The sequence below is a fragment of the Seriola lalandi genome, unplaced genomic scaffold (assembly GCF_002814215.2).
Source record: "Seriola lalandi dorsalis isolate HSWRI2012SDOR001 ecotype SW California unplaced genomic scaffold, Sedor1 jcf7180002054972, whole genome shotgun sequence".
NCBI lineage: Eukaryota > Metazoa > Chordata > Actinopteri > Carangiformes > Carangidae > Seriola > Seriola lalandi.
In genome coordinates, this window is record NW_019525660.1 from 1688878 (window position 1) to 1702362 (window position 13485).

General features: G+C 39.9%; 1 protein-coding gene across 6 annotated transcripts in view; it reads right to left on the bottom strand.

Annotated features, from left to right (window-relative positions):
* Positions 1-317: 317 nt before the first annotated feature.
* atp8a1 (ATPase phospholipid transporting 8A1) overlaps positions 318-13485 on the bottom strand; it is a 103315-nt gene continuing 90147 nt past the window's right edge. For 4 of the 6 annotated variants that reach the window (XM_023397952.2, XM_087171736.1, XM_023397951.2 and 1 more), the window contains 4 exons: positions 7038-7126; positions 6594-6686; positions 5204-5295; positions 318-3095 (listed from right to left, as the gene is read on the bottom strand). In XM_023397952.2, the coding sequence (XP_023253720.1) occupies positions 2998-3095; positions 5204-5295; positions 6594-6686; positions 7038-7126 (372 nt within the window). In that variant the 3' untranslated portion in view covers positions 318-2997. Of the gene's footprint in view, positions 3096-3923; positions 4230-5203; positions 5296-6593; positions 6687-7037; positions 7127-13485 lie in introns of all 6 variants that reach the window. The other 2 variants (XR_015436628.1, XR_015436627.1) reach the window with 2 other exon arrangements.

Consider the following 13485-nt stretch of genomic DNA (forward strand, 5'->3'; position numbering starts at 1 on the left):
TCGTCTGGAAGTTGTACGAAACAAAGCCCTGAAGTCAAAGTCTACTTGGGTCACATTTAATTAAATCTGGACACACATCTGTTACAGGAACAGATTACTGTCTGTTTGGGATCAGAGACACAAATAGGTTGACTAAACACCATCACAATAACAAATAACGACTATGTATGTCATTTGTTTGTCCTGCTTGCAGCCTGATGTTTCTCCCTGCCTTTTCCTGTTTAGGTTCTCTGTCCTGTTTGTCACCACACACAGGCACAAGAAGACACACCGATTACAAATCTGCAAATACACACGAATTAGAAAGGATGTACACATTGTTCCTCCATCATTGTAAAGTTTATTTCAGTAGTCCTTCATGGCAGTAAAAGACAACACTTATAAGTTTGCAGTCCCAACATGCAGAACAATCATTGAACAAAATGACAAAAAAGAAATGAATACTGAAAATAAAAGTTAAAGGTGCATTTTTTTCTCTTTTGTAAAGTGATCAACACTCGAGGGAGAATCAAAGTAGTACAGTTAACACTTCAGAGAACAGTTTGTGTTATCCATTCATGCAGCCCACGACTTTCACAGACAACAACATGTTTTATGTTTTCTGGAAAAAGAAAGCAACAGTCCAAGCCTTCCACAACGACGACATCCACATTCAGCAGTTTGGAAATTTTCGACAAGATGACAACTAATTAAGTTTTAACACTAAAGACCAGCAGAGAAAAAGAAAATCATTAACCCTCACTAAACTGAGAAACACAAAAGAGCTTTCCTGTAAAGCAGAGGTACACTGCATGAATGAAACAAGTTACAACCATGTACACTCAAGAGAAATAATTTACCGAAACCAGATACCAGATATCCACTACTGGAAAGGTACATCGAGTGCATTGTGCAACATCTCCTGTCGAAGCGAGCTGAGCATCAAAAACTCCCACAGTCGAGGCTGAGAGTTTGACCACAAATACGTGCACGCACGCACACACACACGCGCACACTGACACACACACACACACACACAGTCATACAGCACACTGACACACACACTGCACACTGACACTCTCACCTTCCCATATGGGCCATGCATCAGCACACAGTAGTACACCATAGCTATACCTGGAGTCGTGCAGACGGACAACTGGAGCAAGCGTCACACACACAGACACACACGATAAAAGAAACACACCAGGAGAACTCCCAGTCTCACACAGAGGACACAGACATGCAATGCATACATAGAAGTTATCCTCTGTAGAGGTCTCACACACACACACACACACACACACACACACACACACACACACACACTCTCTCTCTCTTTCTCTCTCTCACTCACTCACACACACACACACACACACACACACACACACACACACAGACAGACAGACAGACAGACACACACACACACACACACACACACAAACACACAGACAGCACATGCACATGCAAGCAATAAACCGACACACACACACCATCAGAAATCTAATCTCCCATAGGGAGAAGAAAGCAATCACACAGACATTAAGTAGTCAATCATAAATAAATCAAGCTATAACAATATTAATATTAATATTAACAAGACATTTAAGAAAGCTCAGTTTCCTCATTCGATCGATTCTATCCTGCCAGTTTATCAGAGGAAAAAAAACAAAAAGTTACAGACGAGTCATTACAAAGCCAGTCAATGCAAAATTCATACATCTCCAATATAAAAATACAAATCCACAAAATAACTATAGAGACAAAGTAGTTTTGATAATGTTGTGGAGTTTTCCTGGCTAATATTTCTCTCTCCCTTAAGCTAATGGCACTTATGTTAGAAGGATAAAATCTCCATTTGAAGGGAAACACTATCACCACCTTAAGCTTCAACAAGACCATCAGACAGCCTCCCGTTCACCTCTGCAGGAACAAATCTTCACTTTTACACGTGCCACAAGGCACTCTGCAGTTTTCACATTGTATGACTGCAGTACTGTGGTGGGGGAGACAGTGGTTTTGTCTTCAGTAGGTGTGTGTGGAGCACTGGTCTAAGCTAGCTGGTTAGACTATTCTTGGCTATCGTTTTCTTCTAAGAGGGAAAAGTTCTACGTAGGCACCGTCGTGATTGTTGAGACAGGAGTGATGTGTGGAATGCAATTATTCGTCAAGAGCAATGCTTCTGCTGTAAAAACGGTGGAAACAGGACTACTGTATGTTGCAGGAGGCAACTTCTTAAAAATAAAAATAAAAAGGTGTAAATAAACAGAACCAGGCACAATATCTACATACTTTAAAAATGAAACTAAAAAAAGAAAATAAATGTATTTTAAAAGAAACGAGGATAAAGGCATGAGTAAATGTAAGGCTTTACACAAGAGATGCTTCCATAAGTGCAAAAAGAAAATTTAAATATTACATATCTGCTCTGAAGTGGTCCATTTAGTGTTGGAATACACTCAGGAGTGTGATTACATTTGGTTTTAAGTTTTCCAAATTCACTAGTACTTTGAAGATTGTATATACGACTGCTCTTTGGCAATCTTTCACAAGTTCAAATCCTCTAAAACTAATCATCATCCAGTGTTTTAACTTTTTAGAATAACAGTGTTTAGGAGTTTGATTTTAATTCAATAAAATAATTTTTGGCTCAGTGCTAAAACTGTCTTTCCTTAAATCAATAGATAGGAGACGGTCACTCCGAGAAACTGAGCGAGAACATTGAAGAACTTCAGACCACAGGCTGCTAAGAAAGCACAGTGCTCATCATGTCTGCTGGACACACAACTACAGCTGAAATGAACACGGTTTGTTTTGTTCCTTGTTTTTTTTTTTTTTCCCTTTTCAAAGATTACACAACGTCACTTTCCTCTGTTACTTTCACATTCTGTCCAAAATCTCCTTCATTGCTGGAGGCACAAGCTCACACTTTGGCCTCTCCCCTCTAAGCTTCAAATATTGCCATTAGAAACGGCTGTCGTGGCTCCGGATTGGCCAGCCTGGAACAAGAAGGCCGGCGGCTCACCACTCGTTGGTCCTCTGTTTGGTGGTGTCGTACGCTCTGATGACCTCAGACTGGGACACCACTCCGTTCTCGTCTTGAGAGAAGGCGTAGCCGTCTGAAAAAGGAGGTCAGAAGGAGTTAAATCTAAGGTCATGTAGATCAGTGATTAACTTAATAAAAAGTATAGAAAATGTGTATAAAAAAACACAACTTAAAATAACTGAATTAACAGAATAGATGACTCAAAGTAAGAGCTTAACATTTTGGAAAATGGGCGTATTTACTTTCTACAACTGAAAATTGTTGTATCTACAATTGGGTTTATGGATGAATAAAATAAAACATAGTGTTGTAATTACTGAGATTGAGTGTTGCTGCTGGGCAGGATATTGTTCCCTGTGGACAGAGCCATGATAGCAGTTTTCCTTGTTTGTAGTCTTTATGTTAAGCTTACAGTACATTTGAGTCACAGAGCTAAACAACCATTTCTCTTTAAGATAAACAGCCTGCCATGAACAAAACTCTGTTTAAAGAAATGAGTTGTTTTTCCTCTTGCAGTGTACAGAAATGTTTTTCACTGATGCTTAGCTCTGTGAATGTAACACTAATGCTACTATATGACAGGCACAGACCACAGACTAGTCAGAGAGCACAGTACTCATCAGGGGTCATCCAGGGGCTGTTTAGCACACAGACATGAGAGCGGTATCAATCTGCTGATCTTCTAATGGAACTAATGCAAAGAAGCAAATAAGCATATTTCCCAAAATGTCAATATGTTCCTTTAAAATAAACTAAATTAAAAACTAATACACAACAACACGTTAAACAAAACACAATGACAGAATGCCCAAAAGTTTATCTGTAGTACAAAAGCAGCCCTACGAGCTGCCACCTAAACTTTCCTACAGGGTTTCTTTCTGACCTCTGACCCCTGACTCACCTTCAGGTGTCAAATGACTTGGTCAGTACCTGGAGGCCAGCGGGCAAGTTCAAAGGACCCCGCTGAGACGAGTGCATTGTGAGGGAATAACAGCGCAACATTTCATCATTTCATCGTTATCTCGCTCTACTGAACTCAACTCAGGACACACGAGGCACACGAGTGGAAGGAAGGGAAGTCGACAACGGAAAGAGACGGGGAGAGAGGCGTCTATTCGGGAGCTACAGGGAGACGGAGATTTAAACAGGGTGGAGGTTTGAATAAGGAAATTAAAAATGTATCACACAACAACGGTCTCATCCCCACCTATGAGACAAACAAAAAACAAACTGATCAGACAAAAGACAGAACAGAACAGAGAAAAATAAACAGAAAAACAAACCCATGCTGTGATTATCATTGCTCATGTGACACCTGAGTTTTGATGATATGGAAGCTATACTTTTTCAATGCTTTGCTACAGACTTTAGTTAGTTAGTCCCCCGAAATAATTACAGGCCCAATTATCCACTCGCTTTGGCAAACTTGCTGGTCCTCCTGTAATTTACGTTTGCATTTTTAGAGGTGTATCTTGAGTTTTTATTCATACTGTAGAGCTGCTTTTACTTGTTGTGAGTTTGGCCATCACAGCGAACAGTGTGACAACAGAGGACGTAGAAAAGGATTTAGATGACCTGATAGATAACTTGTTAAAATCAGGAACTTTGTACAGATTAGCTGAGCTGATAGCTAAATATCTACAGGTAATTAATTATAACAAAACTTAAATTATACCATACTATACTACACAAACATCAATACATATATAAATAATACAAAGTCTGTCTGTGACCAGCTTTTGATACTTTTCAGATGATTAAAAAAGTACTGAGATTTGATAAATAGCCATGTTTAAGCTTTATGTTTCCTCCTCTCCAAATCCCCAAGAAAATAACATCGCATCTCATCTAACAATTCATGTAGGCAGTTTGTCGGGTAGATATTGTAGAGGTTAGGACACACAGAACTGAGGGGCTGTTTGCAGACACGATTACTGATGTGTATTTCCTGCATCAGAGTATTTATGAAGAGAGGTGGGATGAGTGTTAGTGTCTCCCCCGGACGAAGGGCGAGCTACTCTGAAGATACAGTGTGTGTCAGAGGTGGAATAATGACGCATGATCTGCTCCCCTGAAGAAGGAACCAATGTAATGTGGATAAACTAACGGCCTCCACCTTGAGGCAAGTTTAGAAAGAAAAAGAAGCAAGAGAGAAAAAGAAAGACAATTTGTGTAACTTACGGAGCAGGTTCTGCTGCATGGAGTCAGACCGGTACAAACTGACTGTGCTCTTCTTGAACACGTTCTTCAGGAGCTGGGCCCTCTCCGTCAAACTACACAGACACACACACACACACACACACACACACACACACACACACACACACACAGAAACAGGCAGTGTGTTAGCCGCATGCTGAGCACCACAGGCAGATTTAATGACCCATACATCAAGATTCTGTCCAAGCATCTCCAGAGTCGAAGCCAACTGCTTTACCTGCTGGTACGAACACCATGTAGAGAGACAAAACTCTGGAGAGGCAAGGGGAAAAACAAACTGTGTGTGTGTGTGTGAGTGAGTGAAATATATGAAACAGCAAGTTGGCCAGAGGGCAGTCATGTGCAGTAAAGCTAACATGTGTACAAGAGTCCTCTATGCACACCTACATGTCTTTACGTGAATATATGCAAAATCACCCAACGTATGTGTGTGTATGTGTTTGTACATGTTTGTTTCTAAAGGTGTGTGTGTGTGTGTGTGTGTGTGTGTGTGTGTGTGTGTGTGTGTGTGTGTGTGTGTGTGTGTGTGTGTGCGCCCGCAGCCTGCTGGGTCCGGGACAGTGGCCAGGCAGCAGGATCACTTTCAGGCAACAGGAGATCTCACACTGATCTGCTCCATGTTGATGCCTGCTGCAGGCCTCAGACCCCAGAGAGCAGAGCAGACCTGCTTCAGCTAATACGGTTTTATAATATATGGCTTTAATATAGGAGGACTGTTGGTCTAAAATGAGACATTCAGTATTTGGAGAAAAAAAAAAAGACTCTTATGACATGATTACTGATATTACAGTGAAACTCCTGCAATTTAGCAACAATTTAAAGATTTCTCTCTTCCACATAGGAATATTTTTGGCAAAGAAAGTGAGTATCTCTGAAATTCTGAGGCTTTGGGAGGTTCTGGATGATTCGTCCTCCAAGCTGATCTTGTGAGTTTGAGAAAAATCCTTCATAATTGGTGTAAGAAAGAATAACAGCCAACTACGTAGCCCAGATAGAGTTGGGAAATTTGATATACACAATGAAATAATAATAATAATTTGTCATTCTGTGAATTGACAAGAATGGTTCATGGCATTATTTATTTTTATAGGATTTTTTGCATCAACGTTATTAATTTGTATTTAATAGTATCTATTTTTATTATTAATTGTAAATCACTTTTGTAACTGTCATTTTGAAAAGTGTTATATAAATAAAGTTTATTATTATTTATCATTAAGTACATTGTTGTGTCATTTACTTAATTTGCTGGATTAACTAAAAAGAGAGATTTGCTGTCTGATGAGTTTATGCATTAAGAGTTTGTTATTGTAAAGATTTTCAATATATATCACATGGTGTGTAACTTTACCTCTTTCCATGCACCACTGCTCCAGGGTCTTTGGATAAAGCCTCAAGCTCCTGCACCTCATCCACCAGAGTCTTGAAACACACCTTCTTCACCCTGTAAATTAATCAATGTTTAAAACAAAATGGAACTGCCACAGACTGACATTAAAATACCCGATCGACTGATTCAATGTACTATGAATATATCAGGAAATATAACTTCTAGCTTTGCAAATTGCTCCTGACACCCTGAATCTCCTGTGAAGTGATGTCAATCAGACCTTGGGCAGAAAGAAACGCTTCCAATGGAGTATTCACAGAGTGGAAACGCTACCCTTGTCTGGAAGTCTGAACAAAAACTCAGGGCAGGAATTTCTTCAGGAGATAGGAGAGATTCTGGAGGAATTTCCTGTATCGGATGTGTATTGGAGTGATGATGAGCGAGGAGAGCGGAGAGAAGACTCACACTTTGAAGGCAACGTCAAAGACCAGCGAGGTGACTGGGATGAAGAACAGGCCCATCCAGAAGACCCCCGAACTGAACATCATGCTCGCCTGTCACAAACACACACACACACACACACACACACACAGACAGACACACACACACACTTGATCTCAGATCACTGTAGACAATTCAGAGCTTAACAACAGAGCAGATAAAAAGAAGAGCTCCTGAAAAGAAGAAAACACTTTATAAAGGACAGCCATTATTATCCTCTTTAGTGCCACCGAATAAAAACATACATGACAAAAGCAGCCCAACACAAACAGTTATATTGTGGAAATAGAGGAGATGGATCCAAATAACTTCCTCAAAGTGGGTTAATCCTCCGTGACTAAATGATACCATGTTTTTGTTTGGATCGCATCCATCTCTATGCCCCTCAAGGCGGAGGAAGTACCTGTGAAGTACTTGGACAGTGATATCTCTCTGACAGGAAAACAGCTCAACTGTGTGCTGTGTTGAGAGCTCCTGTCAATACATCAGAGGAGACACAGGGCCGTGATCTGAAGTGCTTTTAATGATGCATTCAATACAACAGCCTCTCGAATGTAAGAGGGTGTCAATGAAGCATCAGAGCTGTAATTATTAGAGTTTGATTTTAATACTTGGAAGCTTGTTTGTTTTACGTCTTTGTCAGGGACTTTAATGGTTTAGAGAGCTAAGAAAAAGCTCAGTGCAGAGGTTCTTATATTTGAATTTATGATAATTTTCATCTTAATTATGCAACTATAATATAGGTCAGTGTTTGTTTGTGATTACAACAAAAAACTATTTTGAATGTTGTAGCTTTTCCAAAAACAAAAACTACTTTTTTAAACCAAGTGCCATAACATGACCGTTTGGACAAGGTTGTTATCCACAAAACACCTGTGTTTCTTTGATAACTAAACAGATGTTGTTCTGTATTTGTTGCTTGTCTTTAGTTTATGTGTGTGTGTACGTCCCATAGTGCAAAACAGCTCGTTCAGTATGTGCCTGACGAACGTCTAAAAAGTGAAGTCTTCATTTTTGAGACATATTAACGTCAGCCAAGCTGAATCAAAGCTCAGAGACAGAGGAACAATGAGCTGTTTTATTTTGAACGCAGTCAGTAACAAATGTTCACATCGAGTTGATGAGTAAAATAAATCTAAAAGTCAGACAGATGTGAACCTCAATGAGATTCATTCATCATGCTGCAGGAAAAACATGTTTGGATGTGATCCAATTCAGATTTAAATCACGTCAGGCATCTCAAGAAAATGCTTCTTCTCGGCTGGAAAAATACGATTCATTAAGAGCAGACACTCGTCTGTGATGATTTAAAGTAAAAATCACTAAGCAGCCGTCGTGTCAGGATGCTGTTTTGAGTCCAGAGGAGCAGGGAGACAGTGGACCGTCCTGCTGGGGGTGAAACCTTTCAGCTCCCTGTGTGAGGACAATGTTTGCTTTGGCTTGGTGCACTGAAACTATCTGTCATTACATGTCAAAGTGCAAAACTCACGCTCCGTGCATTGTAATGTGCCCCTTGTTTAAACTGCTGGGGCCCCTTGACAGTGTCCTTCCTGTAATGTGACACAGGCAGGACCTTAGGATGCGCACACACACGCGCGCGCGCACACATACACACACATCAGTGTCAAAACTATCAAAGCGCTCAGGTTTGCTCATATTAGCTAATCTGTTCGCCATTACCTGCAAATTGACTTTGATGTCTGACAAAACACTGGGAGAAGAGGAAATCCCAAATGACAGGAAATCAAAAATGGCTTTTTCCTACAGTTTGCGATGGGAGGCAGATGAATAGAGCTTTTCTGTGTCGTCTGGAGGCTGAAAATGTATGAGATGAGGGAAAATTGTGTTGAAGCAAGGGATATTTTAATGTCAATTTTGAAATTATGCAGCCCTGGTGGAAACATCTACTGTTTTTTTGACCAAGTCAGTTTAATTATTTTCGTTTTCATCCCGTGTATCATGCATTTTAATGGGGGCATTTAAGCTGTCTTGAGAGTCTTTTGAAAATAAACCAGGGATGTATATTCAGCATATTAAATCAAAGTAAAAGAGCTAAAAAAATAAACCATCTTAGTCTTTCATAAGTTCAGTCTATGAACAATATTTATATATTGCCATACATAACACTGAGTCATGAATAATATACATACAGGCTCAAGTTTGTCATAAAGCTCAGTAATGATGGTAATAACATTAGGTACAATAACTCACTAACTAATCTGTGAAAAGTCTACAGAAACTGTAAGACAGTAATAAAATAAAACTAGACCTAAATAAACCCCATTAATTTACTGTTAGTTCTTCAATTTGACGTCAAAGTTTCAAAATCCAAACAAATCTGACCTGCTACAATCAACAAATGTTTGTCTTCAGGCATCTGGACAGGCTCCATGACTACAACAGGGGCCAACAGTGTTGGTGGATGCTAGCAATGTCTCATACCAGGGGGCCCCTGGGAGCTGGACAGGGTGAGAGAGGTCCAGGGAAGCTCGGCTGTATTTTTAGGACAAACTAATAAACTTGTCTGGCTGGACAGACAGTAGTGTCCGCTGGCATGGAGGGGTGTGTTTTGACAGACCACTGACCCCCTCATGGCCACACACACACACACACACACACACACACACACACACTTACAAGACGCAAGACTAGACTAGACAGAGGCATAAGTGCACGTGTACACACGCAAAACACCAGCAAATGTATACACGGTTGTAAATCATATGTTTCTTAATATTTCTACTAATTTTCTAAATAGTGAACAGTGAGATTTATGGAGTGTGTGGTGCTCAGGAGGTTAGCAGTTTGTTTTTTAACATCTAAACCAGTGGAATCTTATTAAGCCTAATTAGCCACCAAGATTATTTTTCATTGTGAGGATCTACGACACAACTTCCACTCCTCAATTCTGCATCTCAGAACGCAAAACGCAGCTGAGAGAGCGCAACGGGACAGTCTGAAACCTCTTTCCGAATTCAAGTTAATGGGAAAACTGTCTGACTTTTGGACCACACTTTATGATTACGCAAATTTGGTTATCATCTTGTCACTTTGCATTACATCAACAACAAGTGGGAGCTGTCTGAGCAAGTGTTTTGCACATCTGAATGGGATTGGTACATTGCGCAAATCAGCAGATAACCTCAGCCCAGCCAACTCCAGGAGTTCCTGGAAAAAAAATTATTTGTGTTCAGCCAATCTACTCCGTCTGAATAAAGGTTTAAAAATGCAGAACATCAAAGATACAGCTTCATTAAAACACATAAATCCTTAAAACTTTGGAAGAAAACTTCAGAATACTGTTACCAGACCTACAAACTTATGTGTTTTATGCTTCCTTTTCCAGGAAGACTGGATCAGGGGGAATCTAACACCTGGCTGATCCTGGCTAAGAAAGCCCACAGTCTCAACAATTTGATTAATGTTAATGACCGTCATTGTAATGGTAAATGTGAGTTGAGGTAATCCACTACTTCACAATTCACCCCACAGGCCTACAGTATGCTCTACAGCAAACAACACTGAAGAAAAGCCAACTTCATAACACTCTAGCAGCTGTACAACATCCCAGAGATGCTAATATTCAGACACTAGCTTCCTGAATGCACAGAGCTCCTTTGTATAAAACTGTTTTATTACGTAGACCGAGAAGAGAAGTAAGACTAAGTCAAATCCTGTCTCAGACTTTACTTTGGTCTGTGTCTATCCATGTTAATTCCACAATTGCCTGAATTCAGTTGGCTTAACTGGACAACACTGTACATGTTAACTTCAAGGAGAAGAAGGAAATTGAAGGTGAAACTACAGATTTGGCCAAATGGGGCTCCAGCCCTCCACAGCCTTTCTTCTGGATACAAAGTAAAAGCTTGTTTTGGATAAATAGGTGGCAAAGATAGTACAGTATGGAAAAACCAGAGGACTGAGGATAACAGAAAGGAGCGTACTCAAGGAGCGTACTTAAGCATAAAGAAAGAACGTGAAAACCAAAAGAAAGCAACTAAAAAGAACAAAAAGACAGCCTTCTTGGACGAGGCAAATCCACAAATTCCCATGGAAAACGAACCATGACTTTCTCAGCTGGGTCCTTCTTCAACTCTATGCTCTCTGTGTGTTACCGAACAAAGACAAGCAAGACATGGACTATGAAAACAGAGAAGAAAAACACTTATAACTCAGCAGTCTCACAGCCCTGACTACACACATGTGATTTACATTGTGTTTACAGCAGATTAAAAGTGATCTCCTCACCCATACTGTAAAACATGATCAGTTGCTACATTAACCATGTGATGTGGTGATCAGTCATCAGCCCAGAGCAGACCGAGGGATCTGAATACAAAAGTTTAAAAAAAAAAAAAACTCACATGACAAACTCATGAATCTTGAAAAAGGACCAAAGGGATTCAAAAATAACATTAAAAGAACAAAGTCAACAGCAGTGATAAAAAAAGGTTAAATAATTCATAACTGGATCTGCAATAATCAGGGTCACAAACCTTAGGACCAATAAAACGTTTATGTTTCACTGACTCCCTGATGACTTGAAAAGAATAGCTCTGTCTGGACAGGACAAATATCTGTAAATATATGATCCCAGGTTTTAGAACTGTATTTTAAAGACTACATTAAGAGAGAAAGCATTGATCAGGAGTTTTTGCTGTGAAGGGGAATTTTAGCAGCTAACTCTCAAATCTTCATCCCTTGCCTTCACATTAATCTGCCTTTACCGGTACGCTGCAAACAACAATAATCAAACTTGAGTGAAAACTAAAGATTTCCTGTTCACTTTGATTGATTACTTGTCTTCATCAAGTTTTATGTTTCTGTTTAAGGTGGTTTCCTAATCCTACTGAAATGAGTAGAAACCAGTAACTGCCTGGAGGGTAAAAAGAAAAAAAAACACACAAAAAATAACAATGATGTACTCTGGAAAATAGTCAACAGCCATGAAGTAACACACCAAGACACTGGTGTGATCCTTTATGAAGAGCAATGTCAAAGCAGTAAACTGATATATAATATCAACTTCTTAAAAATGTATGACTATAATAATAATAATGACTATAATTACAGGGACCGAGTCCACATATGGTTTAGAAACTTACCCTATACGTTTGTGTGTTTTGCAGTGCATGGTTCGGATAAATGATCTCTGTGCTTCACTCAGATTTACTGACCAAACTGATATTATATTATATAATTCTCCAAGATTTTCCTCCAAAATAAACTATTACCTCTATGACCTTTAGGGCTAGACTTATGGTAATTCTTAAAAATACATTTAATGTTTTTTCTTTTAACCTTTTTATACAGAGACAGAGGCTCACACAAACAACTTATCCCACAGTTACAAAACACACAAAGCCCTATGGTTAGTCCAGTGTGAGCAATAAATAGATACAAATGAAACCTGTTGCACTGAACACAATCAGCTAGAAGATTTCAATAAAGTGGGTGATGGATGACTGAAGAGAGTCAGTATCACAAGCATTCCTGTTTTCTTTTCTTCTTGGCTCAACCTATGCTAAACTAAATAAATCTACCCCTGGATAAAAATCATTCTCTCAAAACGTCTATAAGTGAAGACTTTTAACTAATTTGATGTGTTTTTCTGAGAAATTGTTTTTATTCCTGTTTCCTAGCTCATCAATATCTCACAGACTGGCATAGATAGCCCTGAGTGTATTCCTGGCACACAACACATCAACAATCTTCTTAGTAAAATGATTCCTTTCTGAGAAAATGTTTCTTATCACTGAGCAGAAACTGTGGAAGACTCTTATGCACACTTGCCGAGTGTGAAAATCCATGTGCTGATGACAAGCACTCGAGTCTCGAGAGAGAGTGAGAGGCGCTCGACTGCAGCTCGCAGGAGAAACGGGAAAACAGCAAAGGTGTTTGTGAAAAGCAAGGAGAGGAAAGGGATAAACTGTACTGCAGACAGCTGTGTTGATAGCAGAGGTGAGTCAGCAGACAGCAGGTCAGTGTGACAGAGTCTGCATGAGACACCTCCTGAGGTGAAGCTAAGCCGCTTACTGTGGCAGATTACACTGCTTGAACAGAATAATCTGACATTTTCTTTTGATATCTGTGTCAGACGTGTGTGAGGTGAAAACAGGATGAGATATGTGGTTTGGGACCAAGCCAGTTTGGGAGTACCTGAGAAAAGCATACTAGCTGTGTCAGTGTGTTTTATAGATGGATCCTGCACCTGCAGCTGTCTTGTCAATCGTCCAAAGAGCATTTTGCCTGACAGTGATGAATGCGTTCACATGAAGCTGAGCACTGCTTGACGTCTCTTGTTAAAGGCTGCGTAATGACTGAGAGCAGAAACAGGAGGAGAAGAGAGTTCTGGTGTCTGTTATGCTGTTGGCCCTCGGGCAGTTTTTCTACTGGCAGAGTGAGGGGGGGG